This window comes from Maylandia zebra, linkage group LG3, assembly GCF_041146795.1.
Source record: "Maylandia zebra isolate NMK-2024a linkage group LG3, Mzebra_GT3a, whole genome shotgun sequence".
NCBI lineage: Eukaryota > Metazoa > Chordata > Actinopteri > Cichliformes > Cichlidae > Maylandia > Maylandia zebra.
The window spans coordinates 29,342,256-29,359,869 of NC_135169.1; the positions used below are offsets into that span (position 1 = coordinate 29,342,256).

At 39.5% G+C, this 17,614-nt stretch overlaps 3 protein-coding genes across 5 annotated transcripts; all 3 read right to left on the minus strand.

Moving 5' to 3' along the window:
- Positions 1-68: 68 nt before the first annotated feature.
- Positions 69-5,461, minus strand: LOC106675640 (E3 ubiquitin-protein ligase TRIM21). 2 transcript variants are annotated; one of them, XM_023153886.3, is made up of 7 exons: positions 5,296-5,461; positions 3,413-3,990; positions 3,143-3,238; positions 2,438-2,671; positions 2,160-2,307; positions 2,050-2,076; positions 69-1,964 (listed from the first exon to the last, which is right to left on the minus strand). In XM_023153886.3, the coding sequence occupies exons 2-7, from the start codon at positions 3,986-3,988 to the stop codon at positions 1,414-1,416; spliced, it is 1,632 nt and encodes a 543-aa protein (XP_023009654.3). In that variant the 5' UTR covers positions 3,989-3,990; positions 5,296-5,461; the 3' UTR covers positions 69-1,413. The 2 variants fall into 2 exon arrangements, with proteins under 2 accessions (XP_023009654.3, XP_076737766.1); XM_076881651.1 differs by having other exon boundaries at positions 3,413-3,993.
- Positions 5,462-5,544: 83 nt separating this feature from the next.
- Positions 5,545-11,054, minus strand: LOC112436448 (E3 ubiquitin-protein ligase TRIM47). Its single transcript, XM_024806052.2, has 4 exons — positions 10,992-11,054; positions 7,109-7,716; positions 6,357-6,584; positions 5,545-6,258 (listed from the first exon to the last, which is right to left on the minus strand). Exons 2-4 carry the CDS (start codon positions 7,622-7,624, stop codon positions 6,235-6,237), a joined length of 768 nt encoding a protein of 255 aa, XP_024661820.2. The 5' UTR covers positions 7,625-7,716; positions 10,992-11,054; the 3' UTR covers positions 5,545-6,234.
- LOC101481878 (E3 ubiquitin-protein ligase TRIM39) lies at positions 10,243-16,094 on the minus strand. Of its 2 annotated transcripts, none has more exons than XM_076881652.1 (7): positions 16,004-16,094; positions 15,130-15,713; positions 14,925-15,020; positions 14,583-14,816; positions 14,242-14,389; positions 12,679-12,705; positions 10,243-12,575 (listed from the first exon to the last, which is right to left on the minus strand). In XM_076881652.1, the coding sequence occupies exons 2-7, from the start codon at positions 15,706-15,708 to the stop codon at positions 12,043-12,045; spliced, it is 1,617 nt and encodes a 538-aa protein (XP_076737767.1). In that variant the 5' UTR covers positions 15,709-15,713; positions 16,004-16,094; the 3' UTR covers positions 10,243-12,042. The 2 variants fall into 2 exon arrangements, with proteins under 2 accessions (XP_076737767.1, XP_076737770.1); XM_076881655.1 differs by having other exon boundaries at positions 12,464-12,575; positions 12,679-12,737.
- Between the last annotated feature and the right edge of the window lie 1,520 nt (positions 16,095-17,614).

The window sequence follows — 17,614 nt, forward strand, 5'->3', positions numbered from 1 at the left end:
TGATTCAACTGCATATTTTCACAACACACAAACATGGTCACATGATGAATAAAAAAGGAGAGACAAAGTTATATTTTCAAACAGGGATTTTATTCATTACATGCTGTTTGACATTGCCTGACAACACTGAATGTCATTCATTTAGCCTGAAATCTGACTACTTTTCTGGAAGCAAGGCAAAATAAGGAAAGGAAAGCAGTTTGCATTTTTATGTTGTTTTCAGATGATGCATTGTTCTGTACACTGAGGCTGTGGTGGGTTTAGGAAACCTTGAAACTGTAAAAGTGTACATTTGATATTTGTGTGTACTTTTTATGGGACAGTGGTGACACAGCTAATCATGGACCTTGACTCAGTTACAAGAACTGTCTGTGCTCAGTCACCGCTTTGCCATAAAAAAATACAGACTAGTTTGCAATGTGAAAAACTTCAAAATAAAATTAAACACAATACAAGTCTGTGCTAAAGAACAGCCACAAAACACCCCAAAATAATTAAGTGGGATACATAACTAAAAAACTGGGAATATAATTAAAGTATATGTTTTGAAAGCCCCTTATAACATAAGATTTTATTGCTGATCTTTATTGCCCATACATTCACTTAAACACAGACTGTTGTTGCTGTTGCAGCTGATCAAGCTAGAGGTAGGTTGTGTTCAAGACTGCAACAAATCATTATAAGTTAATCTGCTAACTTCATTTTCAACTGATCAGCTATCTGTTTATAAACAAATCTATTAAATGTTCAGGATTGTTCTAAGAAAAAATAACTTTCTGGATTAAATTGTGTAAGCAATTTAATTGTTTCATCTTTGGATATGTTATTGAATAACCTTTCGTAAAAAACAATACAGAAGTAACTACTAAGCAACTGTCACAATGTTGAGTGCGAGTACGTGTAGTTTTTAATAGTGTCTGATTCACAAAGTTCTAGGATCCATTTGGTCCTCCAACATGGTGTAAAAAGAAAATCACACACACTCTTCTTACTAACCACAGTATTTTAAGCTTCGTCTAAATTACAGTTAGATCAAGAGTTTGTGTTCTGGCTCAGGTTGTAAGTCTTGACTGGTTCACATGTTGAATAGCAGTGTGAGCACACTGTAGCAGCATTGTTTTGTGTTATGATTCTGATTATCTCAATTAGTAGATTGGACCAAACCAGAGGTTACAAAGACTGCTTTAAAGGCTTTTGAGTAATAAAGCAAATAACGGAGAAAAGATAAACGGTCAGTATTTGCTTTACTATCATTGGTCTGTTAGTAGCTGCTAAACGTAAAGATATATATGAAAAAAAAAGTCTAAGGTAAATGAAATGCCTGATAATTCCAATTTTCCTGTATTGGAAAAAAGAAAAACAGGAAGGTTGTGGACCAACAAACTTTAGTATATTGTAGTTAAAATGCATTTCTTAAGACTCCATTGGTATCTCTCTACAAATAATCAAAGGCTCAGCGTTTTTCTCTTCTTGTTTCACGTGTGGGCTGAAATATGGGTAAAGCTCAGCTCTGAATGAACACTCAGTGAACGAGTAGATGTGGGACTCAGCCTTCACATCGTAGAAGGAGACAAGATCTTCCTCGTAGTCCACAAACACTCCCACCTTCTCAGGTTTCTCTTTTAGGTGAATACGAACTGGCGGTGCTGTGAGGGCTGCATACTTTTCTTCTTCATAATGTACAATAACCCAGTACCCATTATCTGGGCTGAGTTTGAGCTTCCCTTTGCGGTTTGCATCGCCTCTTACTAGGCCTATATCCCACCCCGTCTTGTTGTTGACCTCCACCTCCCAGTAAGACTTCCCAGAGAATAAGGTATTTTGCCCCACAACGCTGCCAAAAATATCAAATCTTTCAGAGAAACGAGGTAGTTCCTGATTCTCTCCTCCATCTTTCACTTCCTTCCTATCTTCAGACAGCACGAGGCGCTGGTGTGCAGAATCTGGATCCAGTTTTACATCCACTGTAAAATTAAAAACATGTAAAAGAAAGTCTTTATTTTAAACAAGTCACAGTTTCTAAGAGAGCAAATAATATGAACCACATACCTGAAAATTTTGGGATTCTCTTCAGTTCTGTGATGAGAAGAAAAGTTTTAGATTGATTAAGTCAACATTTAAACTTTTAGTTTTCACTGCTCTTAACTAGCTGCTCTTACCAATGGGAGTTAGTTTATCCATTTCTTGCTGAATTTTTTCCAGCATTTTTGTTGTGATTTTCCTGATGGTGCCAAAGGACAGCGATGTGTCCAGCTTTACCTCATCCCAGTCTATGATGTCTCCAGTGTCTGTAAGAGATGGGTACTTCTGCAAAACAGAAATACAACCCAACAGTTTGATAGCTGTGCTGAACAAAATGTCAGTAGCTAATCAGATATGTTTATCCTTCAGACTGATTATGAATGTGCCACATATATCATCCCAAAGTTTTCTCTACCTGCAGGAAAAGGATGTGGTCCTCGAGAACAGAAATGTTATCTAGTTCAGAGATGGCCTTTCCAAGTTTGTTGATCTCTGCTTCCAACTCATGTTTAAGGCCTTTTGCTTTGTTTTCCAACACCTGCCTCCTGTTATCTATTGGCTTAAGGGCTCTGGCACGGGCTTCTTCCACAATGTCCATCACAGCGTTGAACACATTGTCAATATCGCACCACTCATTTTCCAGCTGGTCCTGAAAATGGAATGAAACAGGAATGTCTATTTGACTGTTCACCTCTTTTTTCTGTATTACATAGAGTCCCACACAACTTTTTGACTGGTTTAGTTAGGGAAGGTAATCTGAGAAAGGTTCAGCATTCAGTCAGTTACCATAAACACAATTTTTATCTTTGAAAAACAAACTGACATGGTAGATTTTCACTTTGACTCGTCTGATAGCAGCTGGATAGTGTAGTGGTAAGACTACACACATTCGGAGTGAGTGTCACAAGTTTGATTCCCACATGGTATCCAGTAAGGGTCCTGCCTAGATCCCCCATGCTAAAACCAAGCCCTGGAATGGCACAGCTATGTCTGCAGCCTGTCCGCAGCTCGGACTCAAGAATTTCACTACATGTTGTACTGTGTATAATTATGTATGTGACAAATAAAGGTTTGTTGTTTGATTGACTTTTCTCTAAAAGTCAGTTTACTTGCTGCTTACCTTGCAGCTCTTGAAAGCTTCCTCAATCTCAGCAGTCTTTGTGTTTCTCTTGTCAATGTTCTCATTTAACTCTGTCTTGGTGTTGTCAAGTTCAGACTGTAGGAGAAACATAAAACAATACTTTAAAAATGTATTTTTTCCACGTGTACTCATTTTTTGTGCACTTGAAAATTCTTTCACATGCCACAATATAGAAAGTATAGTAAGTAAAATATATACAGTGCTGTCAAGACTCAAAACACATATTCAGAGGTTGTTATGGTAACTTACCCTTTTCTTCTTCCATTCATCTTCAGTTGAGACAACCTCCTCCTGACCTTCCATGCAGAGAACACAAATGCATGCCTGCCGCTCCCTGCTGTACAGCTCCAAGGGGCGTCCATGCTTCAAGCAGGCCCTCGCATCCAAATTCTCCACCGGCTCCACCAACTTGTGGCCCTTCAACCTTTCTGTTGACAAATGATTGTCCAGGTGAACTGAACAATACGATGCAAGACACACAAGGCAGGACTTCTTGGCCTTCAGCTTTTTGTCACTGCAAACATCACAGGCCACCTCCCCTGCAGCTCCAGTGTATTCTTCATCGTTGTCTTCCTGCTGCATCTCTTTCATTTGTTTTACAATGTCTCTCAGGACTATGTTAACATCAGGGATCCTGCTTATATAATTCTTGCATAGTGGGCACACACTGTCATTGACATGACTGCTTCGGTCGAGACACAGCTTGCAGAATGAGTGACCACAAGCTGTAGTGACAGGATCCGTAAATGTGTCCATGCAGATGGAGCAGTGGAGATGCTTCCCCAGCGAGCCGGGCTCACTGGGTGATGCTGAAGTTGGGACCATATCTGCTTCAAGAGAGGACCACAAGGTTATTCACTAAGAAAAGTAACAGTGACTTTTATTTTGTCAAATAAATTTTCCTTGAAATTCTTGTTTTGGATTCAAATGTTAGAATATGCGTTTCGTGAGTTGTTCCTAACATAAAGGAAACTGTAACCTTGTAAGGGGTCATCGACTTCATAATGTCCTTTATTAAAGAAATAATAACGATAGTGGACAATATGTACCAGCTCCACCCACAAATCCCCGTACACTTCTATGTAAAATTGCTCAGCTTTGAAGCAAAAACTAAATTTTGGTGTATGCGGCTTAGGTAAACCTTCCTTGCAGCTTTAAAGCACTTGGTTGATATGACACTTTCTTAAATTACTTGAGGCTTAAAGCTATGCATTGCTCGGGGTGTGTCTATTTCCAACTAAGCCACATGATGTATAGTCGTCACCTAAACAAACTGAGCTAACTGAGCTGGACCTCCCAGCTCCCAGAATTAATTGTACTAACCATTCAAAGAGTTTGTGGTCACGATTTGATGTATGAAATTCTGCCATGTCATGTTAATTAGCACTACTTTCTGTGTCCATGTGAGACACATGGATTACCAAGCTTGCTAGCATTATCTGATGATTTAGCACTCTAATCTCTAAACGTGTAAATACGGTCTCTTACGCAGAAGAAGGTGAGCTGAAACAAAGGCTTCAGAATCAGTTTACAAATCCGCTTCTAGTTACTTCTAGTGGAAGTACGCCTAACAAAAAAAAAAAAAAGGAAGTATGCCTAACTGAACAAGATTGAGTTTATTGCTTATTAATTCCACTTTGTAATATCATTTAGTTAAAGTATTATGATTAATATTATTTACCAGGACTTACTTAAATTCAACAAAAGTTATTTGCTAATATTTAACATGTGTGCAGGTCAAAGTATTCACTTTATAGTTAATAAAGTCAGCAAACAGTCAAACTAAATAGAATTGCATACACTGTAATTTGTGTGCAATAAGTTGGATACAATGACGATTTATTCTCTGAAACTTTCTACTGGCCCCTCTTAAAAGTAAGAAGTAAAAACCACTGAATACTAGTGACACACCCTGTAAATAAGCCTCACAAATGGGAGTGTTGAAGATTGGAGGAGGAAACTCGACACCAAATATAAAGTACCGGTACACACTGTATTTTCTATTACAGTACAGTTGATCACACACATTTGATTTAAATCTATTGCTGTAAGCTAACTGTATATTACATGTAATATCTGTCATTTAACATCAGTCTTTTTATATGAAGTTCATGCAAAAAGTACAGTATTACCTTTCAGCTAATGAGATCTCAAAGGCATCTGTCTCCGTTTCCCTTTACTCCTGGTGTGTGTGTGAGTGTGTGTCCTTCCTTTTGGACTTCCTCCTAGAGTTTAAGTTTCATTTCTGTTCATACTCCCAACCGTTCACATTTTTTACTCCAGAGACGAGTTGGCATGCAAACGCATAAACAAATCATCTGTGTGCCTGCAGCAGGGCGTGTTGTGTGTGCTCAGCATGTTCATACAGATCAAGTATCCAGTTTCACAAGACCTTTTTATTGCACAGGACTTCGGTCGAAATACTGCCTATTGCTCATCATAAGTTTTATTTTACATACATTTTATTGGTTAATCAAAAAGGAAGACAAAAGCATTTTTGGCACTGAATAGCAGTTAATTGCATCACCCACCCAGTAATAAGTTACATTCATACAACCAAGTTCAACGTCCCTGAGGTTTCTAAACTTCACAGTTTCTTTAAACCCGTATAAACGATTCATTTTTTAAATATAAAAATATAAAATATAAAATTCAGTGCATACATTGGATTTCTGGCAGAGTGATACATGAGATCAATACCATTTACATTAAATGTATGACCACAGCCACCGGCAGCTTAGCTTAGTTTAGCTTAGCAACAGTTTAGCTTAGCTTGGCATTGGAAATCCTGGGAATTAGCTAGCTTTTCCTTTTTAAAAGTATTATTGAGGTTCAAAAGTATAAATAGTTCAAGTTTGTGTTTCACTGTAGGCTAAAAGTCAGCTGGTTGTATCCTTACATTAAATGCAAAAATAATTGAGTGACACTTCTCATCTCTTTCTCATGAATCAGAGCATACTTTTCCTTGAAAGCTAACACACCCACCCAGCTGAGATTACATAATCATTTTATAGCTAAAAAAAACAAACAAACACATGAATAAAGATTTGATGATCAGCATGTTTCTTGAATCACAAAGCACCATGGAGAGATCTCTGCAGAGACAAGAGAGACACAACACTGAAATTAGTGTTGTGTTTTGTGTGCATGTGTTTAATGCTGCAGTTGGTGTTAAGTTTACCAGGAAGCAAACCTGTAAGAATAAGAGATCATCGTCAATCTTCAAGAGCTGTTCTAGCTCAGCATTTCTCCTCTGGAGCTCAACGATTTCATCTTCCAGCTGTTCGAGCTCTTTATTTGTTTGCCATTCCTCTTTTGGACTTTGTCCACTGAGATCTACAGTGAGTTTGATTTTCTCAGCTTCACTCACTCTATCTTGAACCTCTTGCTGAAGTTTCATCCTCCTTCGTTTTACAATAACCTGTGGGGAGACACTGCATTAGCACAGCTAAGCTGACAAACTGCAGGCACACTTGTACCATGTTTTGTTAAATCAAGTCGTCGTATGGTCTCCTGAGCTTCTTCTGAAGTATGTTGCAATCCTGTGCACCCCGTGATGACAGTTTCTTTTGCTTTGATGGATGACACAAAACAAAACTCCATCAAGAGCTTCAGTTCACTTTTTGATTACAAAAAGAGTCAATTTTTTGACCCCCATCCAAATTTACAAAAGTAATCAAAAAGGGAATGAAAAGGCAAGAAATGGCTGCCAAGATGTAAGCTAATTCTTACTTTTGTTGTTTAATTTGTTAACAAATATAACTTACAAAACAGCTTTAACACTAATTGTCTGAGATTATTATGGGATAGCATGTGAATCCAACTGAGTGGCAAGTTTTTTAGTCTTTTTTTAAGCTGAAATTAGAGAATACTTATTACATTATTGCCAACAAAAATTATTTGTAAATACTTTTTCTAAAAAAGCTGTAGCAGAAATTTCTTTACCTTCTTCTTAAAGGCTTCCCGGCTAATAGAAATGATGTTGTGGCTCCAATGCTCTGTCTGTGCACACATAGCACAAATGCACGCCCGGTCACTCCTGCAGAACTTCTCCAACTTCTTCCCATGCAGTTTGCACACAGAATCCTCGAGGTTTTTTACCACACTGACCAGTAGATGGCGCCTAAGCTCTTCAGTCTGGTAATGTGCTTCCAGATGAGTGGTGCAGTAGGAAGCCATGCACATCAGGCAGGATTTGACTGCAGGACGTTTTGCTGAGCAGGAGTCACAGGGAACCTCTCCAGCTTTTAAAGGTCGAGGTGCTTTCACAGTATGTAGTGTCTGGTCTGTTTTGAGCTGTGGCCTGGTAGGAAACAAAGTCTTGCAAAGGGGGCACTGGCAGGCCTCGTTGATTTTCCAGTATTCTCCAATGCATCCCAAGCAGAAGACGTGTCCACAGGGGATGGACACGGGGCTTGCGAACTCATCCAGACAGATGCAGCAATTAGGAGGGTCTGACATCGCGTCTTAATATGCCTGTGCAAATACAAGCAACCTGCGGCCTGTTTCAGTTTGCTTTTTGCACAGGTGATGATTTGTTTGAAGCAGTACGTCTGACAAGAAAAGAGAGGTTTTATTAGCACACATTCAACATCGTTCTTCACAAAGCTTGACATATCAGAAGGAAACTACACAATTACACACTGCACAGAAAACAGCTTCTGGTTTAAAGCTGTCCAGAGCTACTGTCATTACGAAGACTGTCCACTTTTTGTGCAAAATACCATAATACATATACCTGTTTGTGACTGACTTTGGCCCTGCAACCCTGATAACAATAACTGAAGGAGAATGGATGGATGGACATAACCATACTGATTGCTTGAGCCATCGATGCCCATCAATGGACTGGTGTATCACTGACTATATGGAAATGCACAGTTCACCAGGCTTCAGTCTTTATTGCTTTGGTTATTCATTAGAATTACTTTAATAGCTAAATATGGCAACAGATGCCAAACAAACACTTTTTCTCCTCATGTTTTGTATCACTTGGCAGGATCAAACAGTAGCTGGCATTTGAATAACACTTACTCCATCTTTGTATAAACTGCTTTGTGTTTCCTTACTGGGAGGATTAATGTTAAGATCACATGAATAGAAGAATGTTTTTACAGGCTTCTCTACTTAAGTACAATACAGAAAACTGGTTGGCTTTAGCAAACATCCATTCTCTTCAACTTATCCATACCTTTGTCTGGAGCCTATCCCAGCTACCAGAGGGTGAGAGGCAGGGTACACCCTGGACAGTTGCCAATCTGACGCTGAGCTTACACACAGAAACAGGTAACCATAAACACTTATAGGCCATTTAGAATCACCAGTTAACCTAACCCCACTAACCGCATGGTTTTGAACCCACAGACACATTGCAGTCTAACTCTGGACCTTCTTGCTTTGAGGCAACAGAGATCATCACTGCTCCACAGGTGCTGCCCAACTTTAGTAAACACATTAATAAAAAGTAACATGTAGTGCAGTGCAAATATCTTAAGCCATTCCTAATTTCTTTGGATGCAACAGTTTGCTGAAACGTGTGCAAGCATTCATGTAAGGCAAAAAGATTTTTTTGTTTTTTTTGTTTTGCCTCTTCCGTTTGGTTCTTTACCCATCAGAAATACTGTCAGAAGGCCAAGAAAGACGCCCAAGAAAAAAAGGGAAAACAAGGTGAAAAAGAGAGCAATATAATAAACGCAACACCATCGCATTAATCTAGCTAAGTGTAAATAACACTAGATACCAAGTATTAAATGTTATTGTGTAGCACGCAAGATTGACAGCGCACAATGTGCTTTGAGGTAGAAGCCAAGAAAGGGGTAGTTTGTGTCTGTGAACAGTGAACACCCATGTGTACACCTGTGTGGATGAACATTCTTGTATTCAAAAGGTTTATTCATGTAACGATCTGCTAGGGGGTGGAGCCATAGCCCCGTCCCACAGGGCATTAACCAGGCATGGAGGAGATCCAGGCCCCAAACATCCAGAGGCCCCCAGAGTGCGAGAGTCTAAGAAGGACCATCGGAGGGGCAACCGTGACACCCTGCTGGGAAGAGCTGAGGAGAGCCCCAGACGAGGGGTCACCTAGCAACCACGGAGCAGAGGCCAGAGGTTTGGGTGGATCAAAATGGTACCTTTCTTCATCCATGATTCCATCAATGTTCACAAGATCTCCAACACCACTGGCTAAAATGCAGCACTAAACCATGACAGAGCCACCACCTTGTTTTACAGATGTCTTCAGACTCTCGCTGTTGTACCTCTCTCTCGGCCTTCTCCCTGAAAACTGACAATGATTTGAACCGAAAGTTTTGGATTCATCGCTCCATCAGTCCTGATTTTCTGTTGCCAAATCTCACTTAATTTGGTATACCTCAGCCTTCTTCACAGCTGCCCTTCCAATGAGATCATTTCTGTTGAGGCTTCAGTGAACAAGAGATGTATCAACTAAAGGGCCAGATGCTTCTCTCAGGTCCTGCGTCAGGTATTTTCTGGATTTCTTTTCCTATTTCTAAAGGAGTTCTAGATACTGTTCATCTGCTGGAGATAGTTTTTTTGCACACCATGCCAAAATATGCCAAGTTTTGACCGTTGTAAAATTAGATTTTTGCACCAATAATGTGATTACCATATTGCTTTATCTTTGGCATTTTTAAGAGATTTGTTTAGTGACAGGGCGACAGTAACAAAGTGCCCAAAGATATGATTTAAAATGAGATCTTTACAAAGATGTTATGTGTAGACACAAGACTGGTTCATTCCTTGAGTTACGTTTCTGATTGAATAAATGATAGGTCTGTTAAGTGGCTTGACAAAACGACTACTTCCTGTAAAAATAGTCAGGTATGAAGACTGGACTGAACATGAGTGAAAAGCAGCCAGTGTCCAAATAAAAACCTAAAAGATCTTTAGACAACTATTGCTCAAAATCACTCTGAAGTAAGGCTGGCTCTTTGGAAGTAACATATTTAAAAAAGGTTTGTTGGCACAAAACATTTGCACAGTATTAAATAAACGACTTCATTTGGAGGTCAGTCAAATATCGCACAAAAATCGATCTGAAATGTTATAATGAAACACTGTTCATGAAACAAAGTCTGATAACTTTAATATAAAGACAAAAACAAACATTACCATTACCAGCATTTTGTCACTGATACAACAAACAGCAATGTGGAAAAGAAAAACCAAATATGTATATAAGGCAGTTCAAGAGAGCAGTAAGAATATTACTCACATGTAACCATATGAGGTAATGAATAAGTTTATGGGCTCAAGAGCAAAGGTATGTCCAGTCAATCAAACTGTTGATCAGACTTGTGTGCAATGCCATATTTGTTCTGAAGTGGCATGCCACCGTAACAGTTTGTTCAAAAATTCATGCAAAACTGGATTTTCCTGCTTTCATACGAGCATATCTGCACTAGAGGGGGAAAAGGTTCCTGCTCATTGATACTGAGAGTGAAAGAATTCTGAGTGTACGTCACAAAACATCTGTACTACATCAGAGCCATGCAGGAATCTTGAAGTTTTGCGTATCCTCCAGCCACTCAGCACTGAGTATTCTCTATGAACGTAACAGCATTAATGGCTACATTTGTCACAATGACACAGCCATCAAACTAAACTTATTTTAGATTGTGGCTTTTCACTCCTGAGCCCGAGAGTAATACGCATAACATGAAAATGACTCATTCACCGCTCACACGAACTATGAACAATGTAAACAAGTTCAACTCAGCTGTGTACCTCCACAGAAATCTCATGTAATGGTCAAAAGCTGTCTTCAAAATACCAGAAAGAAAAGAAATAATTCATAAAACATACTTACAATTATTTTCTAACTGCCAGCTTGTGTATCCTCAGGCACTAACAGCAATGAGCTACACTCTGCTCACTTGGTTCTCCTGACATAGAGATAGACACACCCACCACTGCTAGGAAAGGGGCTGGCCCTTCTGGACAGCATACACCCATAAACTCGGGCCCTGTTAATAAAGCTCAAACCCTGGCAAAAAAAGCCCCAAATAATTAAACATATCAGAGTTAAATAAACGTGTTTCTTTCCTGCCTGAGTTACTTAATAATTTGTAAGGTACTGCAAATAATAATATCTTTATATTTTAAGTTGTTTGCCTTCATTTTAAAATGGGTTATAGCTATTTATCACTGTTTTCTCCTTACTTATATAAGATTATGCCAAAGTTGCTTGGTATGTTAAAGACTGAGACTGGTTAGAATTTGTTATTACATCTATACATTGAAAAAAACTTCAGAAAAAGAACATTTAAAGTAAATATCTAAAAAAAGAAAAGACAAGACCTTTCTCTATTAAACAAACCTCCTAGCCATTCCCATGAGTTTACGAGGTTAACTTAATGCACCATAAAGTTCCTGTTTTTACAGAAGCAGCTGTGGTGACTACCATACATGGTGCTGTACTCCGGAGATCCTACGTCAAAGATTTTGACCCCACTCGAGTAAAGCTAAATAAACAGGATGCGTAATAACAAAAAATTGATTCAAGTCTTTCAAGTTTCCTTAAATGAAAGCTCTGAAACAGACAGAGGATGGAACTAACACTACATAATACTGATCAGTTTGTTATATACTGTGCACGCACTCTACAAGCGCATATTTAAAACATCATTTGCATGGTTCATAGTCTGGAATTCTGAACAATTTGTATGTGGTATTTTTATCTGTGTCATAGTTTATCACAATGTAAAAGAAGGCAACAGGAACAACAGTCGATGTTAATTATTAACCTTAAATTGGTCATTTCCGAATACGTTTTATTGATGTTCAGATTGCGCAGCACTCTGAGTTCTAAACTTTGATCTTATTATTCATTTATCATTTTGATTGTTGAAGGAAGTGAATTAGAAATAAAGACAATCCTTAATAAGCAAAGGCTCAGATTTCTTTGCCCTACTGTGTAGATAAAAGTATGGAAATAGTTTCTCTGTGAAAGACTCTCCTGTGAAAGAGTAAATATGCAAGTTCTCGTTCACGTCAAAAAATGAGACTCTGCCTTCTTCATAGTCCAGGTACACTCCTATTAACCTTGGCCTAGGGAAAAGGTAGAGAACTGTGGAGGGTGCTGAGTGAACTTTATAGTCCAAAAACCTTTTTCCTATGGCAAAGAATCCATTTTCTCTTTTCAAAAAAACCCTTCCTGATCTGTTTACACTTTCCTTGGCAACACCCACATCCCAGTTGTTTCTCAGGGCCACTTGGACTTCCCAGTAGTGTCGGCCAGAGGTGAAGCCCTTCGTCCCAAACACCATGGGACAGTCAAACCTCCCAAACTCATCAGACGAGGGGCTTGCTGCTCTGAAGTACTTCAGACGTTTCCCAGATTCAGTCACCACAAGGCCCTCGCCGGCAGTGGAAGGGTTAAAGGCGACTGATTCTTAAAGTAAAAAAGACATATGGTCAGTTACATATATATATTAATAGTTATGTTGAGCTTTTATATCTTGGAAAGTAAACTAAATATAAATCTATGAACTCACCTTTATATTGCCTCATCCTGGTCAGTTCTGAGAGGAAAAAACATCACAGTGAGGCAAACCTTAAGTGTAAAACACGTGTGGTGTTTCAAATCACATACTTGTACTGTGAGATTTGCATCAACAAATTAAAAGAAAACTCTTCTTCAATGGCAGCCAAGAATATGAATATACAGACAATTCTATGGGTGGTGTAACTTGTGACAAATCAATGACATGCTAGTGTGAACGCAGGATAACAACTACAACTACGTGCAGTAGCATGAGCAGATATCGCCGTGTTAGTGTTGTTCCTGGATTAAAACTAAAGAGTTTTGCATTGTAGAAACACCATCACACTAAACACCAGACTCTAACCCTAACCGTAACCCCTGTCACCCTAACCTTACTGTGATATCCCAGCAATGTGATTGGTCACTTGGAGCATTGAATCTGGACCAACATTAGTTTTAATGATCCAAGAACAAAACCAACACAGAGATATCAGATGCAACACAGGTAATACTGGGATTAAATGAGATAAACTCTTCTTTATTTATCCCACAGTTAGCGAATAGCTGTTTCACTTGCCTAAACATAAAGATGTGGAGTACTCATAACTATGTAAATGTAATCTGGCAATTTCATCACATTTGCTGAGTTGAGCGTTTTGACCATTGCCGTCTTGCTGTTTTGAAAGAGGTTGTCACAGTTGAAGGTTGGATCTAACTGAGAAGTCAACGGACAGTGAATGCTTAAAGAGTAACTTCCTGTCAGTCAAAAAGATCACCTCTTTAAAATTTATGTATTTAATAAAATGTAAATGTAGAGACTAAGACTATAAAAGTCTTTAGGAAAAGCTTTACAAAGGTCATTCATCTTGTACGAGGTCATGTTTCCATAAATGTCAAGTGAACTTTTTGTAACCAGACAAATTCGCCCTCTGCTGGCCATTTAAAAAAAAAAAGGAACTTCTGCTTTGGCTGTTTAGTTTCATGTCATTTCTTCTAAATAATCCCACGCATCTATTCATTTCCTGCCATTTATCCAGTTCAGGCTCACTAGAGTCAATCTGAGCTGTAATGGGGCTGGAGCACGACCTATACAATTGTTCATTCACACCTACAGCCAATTACCAGTTAACCCTAATGCTGTGGGAGGAAGCTGGACTACACAGAGTAAACCGGCACAGGCACAGTGAGAATATGCAGGCGTCACACAGTAAGACACCAGCCAGTGGATTAGAAGACAAGACCTTCTTGCTGCCCTGAAATTATTTATTCCTCTTATGAAGAGTTTTCACTCAGCTGGCGGAAGCTATATTGTCCATGCAGATGGCACTGACCAAGAGCAGCATATTTTTCCAGGCACTGACGTTAAATGTGCTGTGGTGTCGTTTCGTGTTTGCACACACTGAATTGTCGGCTTCACAGCAGAAGAATTGACTTTTGTATGTGCACAGCAGCCTCCACGACAATCAGTCAAATGCCGTGATCATCATTTTAATATGCTACGTTAACGTGTACAAACAGAAGTATCCAAACTAGAGAAATCCTCACACATAAAACAAACGCTGCAGATATTTACCTGCTTTTGTGAGAGTTTTCAGTTCAGTTTTGAAAGTGTGCACAAGATGAGCCATGGCTCTCCTTGCCGTCTGCACACACAAGTCTGAGTAAACCTTGATCTTCGACCAATCCTTGGAGGCTGAAATATTGCTCAGAGCCTTCAAAGTCTGAAATGATTCATAAGGACATGATAGTGAGTAGCAGCTATTTTCAGTTGGATCTTTTTTTGGATTGGGGCAGGGGTGAGTGAGGAAAAGATACAAAGCGATGGATAAAAGATGGAGAAATTTGTTGCACCTGGCTTTAAAAGAGATATATTTTATTATAAGATGCTTATAGGTCATAGTCTGTACAACTTACCTGTAAGAGCCACAGGTGGTCCTCATTTTGTGAAAGTTCGTCCAGCTCTGAGTGTTTTCTCTGCAGTTCTGCGATTTCGTCGTGCAACTCCTGAATTACCGCTTCGTCTTTCTCTTGTGACTTTCTGAGCTTGATTTGAATGTTTGATCGTAGTTTAGCCTGCATCTCTTCTACTTGGTTTATCAGATTACTGAATAGTGTATTGTTCTCCTCAATCTCTTGGTCTGCTTTTACCTGCAGGAGAAAGAAAAGGGCTCCATTGGTAAACATGTAGGTGTGCACTGAACACTGTAAAGCTTAATGTGACAAATTTTACATTTGGAAATTTGCCTCAATACTCACCTTCCGCAGTTCGGAGCCCTCATTAAATTCCTTTATCTTTTCCATCCTCTCCTCAATCATCAGTTTGATCTTTGCTTTTTGAGACTCAATATTTTCCTGAAATGTACAATTTTAAGCAATTAAATTGGGTGAAGTGGTCATTTTCAAGGATCCGCGTTCTCATTTTAACAAAAATGTAACAAAATAAAATTCAGCATCGTCTTACTCTCTGCTGAGCCCCTTCTTCTTCAACAGGTACTGTCTCATGGTCTTTGTGGTCTGTCTCACTGCACAGCAGACAGATGCACACCTGATCATCTCTGCAGAAAAACTCCATTATCCTCTCGTGCCTCCTGCACATCCTCTCCTCCAGATTCTCCACTGGCTCGATCAGCTTGTGTCTCATTAAAGAGGGAACTCTCTGGTGAGGCTCCAGATGGGCTTCGCAGTACGACGTCTGACACACCAGGCAAGACTTCAAGGCTTTGAACTGTAAATCAGTGCACACGTCGCACGCCACTTTCCCCGGTGCATCCATGTCTTCAAGCGTCTCCACCTTCCTCTTCTTGATTTGGCCTGAAATCTCTGCGATGACGGTGTTTGTGGAGAACTCGGGCCTCACATAGAATCTTTTACTGCACGTTGGACAGTGGCATAACTCACTTCTGTCCCAGTGCTGAGTGAGGCAGGTCCTGCAAAAGTTGTGACCGCAAGGTGTAGTGACCGGGTCACTGAAGACGTTCAGGCAGATCGTACAGACGAAATGATCCTCTGGCAATGAAGCGAGGAAACCAAAAGCTGACATGATCTCTGTAGATGAAAATATCATTGATATGCTTTACATTTCTGTTCTTTCAGGCTTTTTATATCATATGAAATATGATATAAAGGGAAAAAAATAGCTAAATAGATAGAAATAGATTTGGCACTAAGTGTGTGTTTTGGCTGTTTCCAGTGAGAGCCCTGACACACCCAATGAGTCATAATCATATCAATCTCTTTCCTTGTTTTAATTTTGGATCACATACTTACAGTTATGCATTTACAGTAGAAGCAAAAACAAAAGAAAAACAGCTCAATTTCATTTTAACTTGACTCACCTTATTTCTAGTAACTCGGTAATTCCAACAGACTAAACTCCACGTTTGCATGCAGATATAAAACCTGCTGCAAACAATTCACCACTCGTCTCTCACACGGGAAGTAATATGAGTGAACCTTGAAGAACCGGGGAAGCTCCAGTCACTTCAGTGGGCGTGGTCAAACTACATCATTTGGCTGAAATGAAACTTAATGCTGTAGCAGGAAAATAGCATCATGTGGGCATATCTGAAAAAAAACCAAACATTTATTGGTGTAAACATTTCTCCCAAAGCATGTTCGCAAGATCAGTCACTGTAAATAGCAGCATGCAATCATGAATTCAGATTAAAACAAACCACAATCTCTTCTTTTTTTTTAACATGATGCATTTAAAATGAATGTCTCATTTGTGTTATACATTTTATATTTTGCCAAAACCCATATGAGAAGCTCAATACTACTCTGGTGGACTGACTGTGGTGGATTGGAATCCATCTGGCTGCTATTTTTGCAGATTAAACCTAAATATTGTTTTAGGTCAATTCAAATTTTTAAAAGCATTCAACTTCAACTTTATTGAATTTTTTCTCTTTTTTGGCAAACAAATCATACTTCATATCAAAGAGTTGGAGGTAGTGTGCAATCATAACTTCATAATAATGCAAAAAGTACAATTACAGTTATTTATCATATGCCGACTATTATTAAACGAGTCAATATCAATGGGTATTTATCCCTAAGGAGAAGAACTCATCCATTAGCCAGTTTTGCCAGATCAGTCTGCTGAACGTAGAAGGAAACATCTTCTTCAGCGCCGTGGCCCAAAGGCTATCTGCTTTCCTGCAAAGAAACAACTATATTGACACATCAGTGCAGAAGGCCAACATCCGGGCCTTCTCAAGATATCTAAAGCATGCCAGCATCGTCTGGCACCAAATTCAAACTGCCAAGAAAGACCCTCATGTGGTGTTTTTAGAACTTGCCAATGCCTTTGGGTCAGTTCCGCACGAGATCTTGTGGATGGCCTTCAACTATTTCAGCGTACCAAACCACATCACAGGACTGGTCAAGACCTACTTTCAGGATCTACAGTTTTGTGTGACAGCTGAGAGCATCACCACAGCTTGGCAGCACCTGGAAATTGGTGTAATGGCAAGCTGCACGATTTCCCCTCTGGCATTTATCATGGCAATGGAGTTGGTCATGTGGGCATCCCGGTGGGTAGTGGGAGGTGAGAGACTCAGGAGTGTCCATCTTCCTCCTATTAGGGTCTACATGGATGACATGACCATAATTACAACAACTAAACTATGTGCTAGGCGATTGCTACAGAAGCTCCAGGAAAACATAGAATGGGCAAGGATGGAGTTTAAGCCGAGTAAATCTCGCAGCATCTCCATCATAAAAGGAAAACCGACAGCCGAGCAATTCCATATCAGTGAAGAACCAATTCCAACAGTCTTAGAGAAGCCCATAAAGAGCCTGTGACGGTAATATAATGCAGACCTCAACGATACGTGGCAACTAGAACAATTAAGGGAGAACCTGGCTGATGACCTCAAGTGGATTAACAACACTGCACTCCCAGAGAAACTTAAGCTCTGGTGCTTCCAGTTTGGGTTATTACC

What these genes read in the sequence shown, in the direction of transcription:
- LOC112436448 (XM_024806052.2), bottom strand. Translation starts at nt 7,624, where the DNA reads ATGTCAGACCCTCCTAATTGCTGCATCTGTCTGGATGAGTTCGCAAGC. An exon ending in GGGAAGCCTTTAAGAAGAAG is followed by an intron (nt 6,585 to 7,108) that starts GTAAAGAAATTT and finishes GTCTCCCCACAG; the next exon opens with GTTATTGTAAAACGAAGGAG. An exon ending in ATGATCTCTTATTCTTACAG is followed by an intron (nt 6,259 to 6,356) that starts GTTTGCTTCCTG and finishes TTGTCTCTGCAG; the next exon opens with AGATCTCTCCATGGTGCTTT.
- LOC106675640 (XM_023153886.3), bottom strand. Translation starts at nt 3,988, where the DNA reads ATGGTCCCAACTTCAGCATCACCCAGTGAGCCCGGCTCGCTGGGGAAG. An exon ending in ACCACATCCTTTTCCTGCAG is followed by an intron (nt 2,308 to 2,437) that starts GTAGAGAAAACT and finishes TCTGTTTTGCAG; the next exon opens with AAGTACCCATCTCTTACAGA. An exon ending in GAGAATCCCAAAATTTTCAG is followed by an intron (nt 1,965 to 2,049) that starts GTATGTGGTTCA and finishes TTAATTTTACAG; the next exon opens with TGGATGTAAAACTGGATCCA.
- LOC101481878 (XM_076881652.1), bottom strand. Translation starts at nt 15,708, where the DNA reads ATGTCAGCTTTTGGTTTCCTCGCTTCATTGCCAGAGGATCATTTCGTC. An exon ending in AAGAAGGGGCTCAGCAGAGA is followed by an intron (nt 15,021 to 15,129) that starts GTAAGACGATGC and finishes TGTACATTTCAG; the next exon opens with GAAAATATTGAGTCTCAAAA. An exon ending in CAGGATGAGGCAATATAAAG is followed by an intron (nt 12,576 to 12,678) that starts GTGAGTTCATAG and finishes TTTTACTTTAAG; the next exon opens with AATCAGTCGCCTTTAACCCT.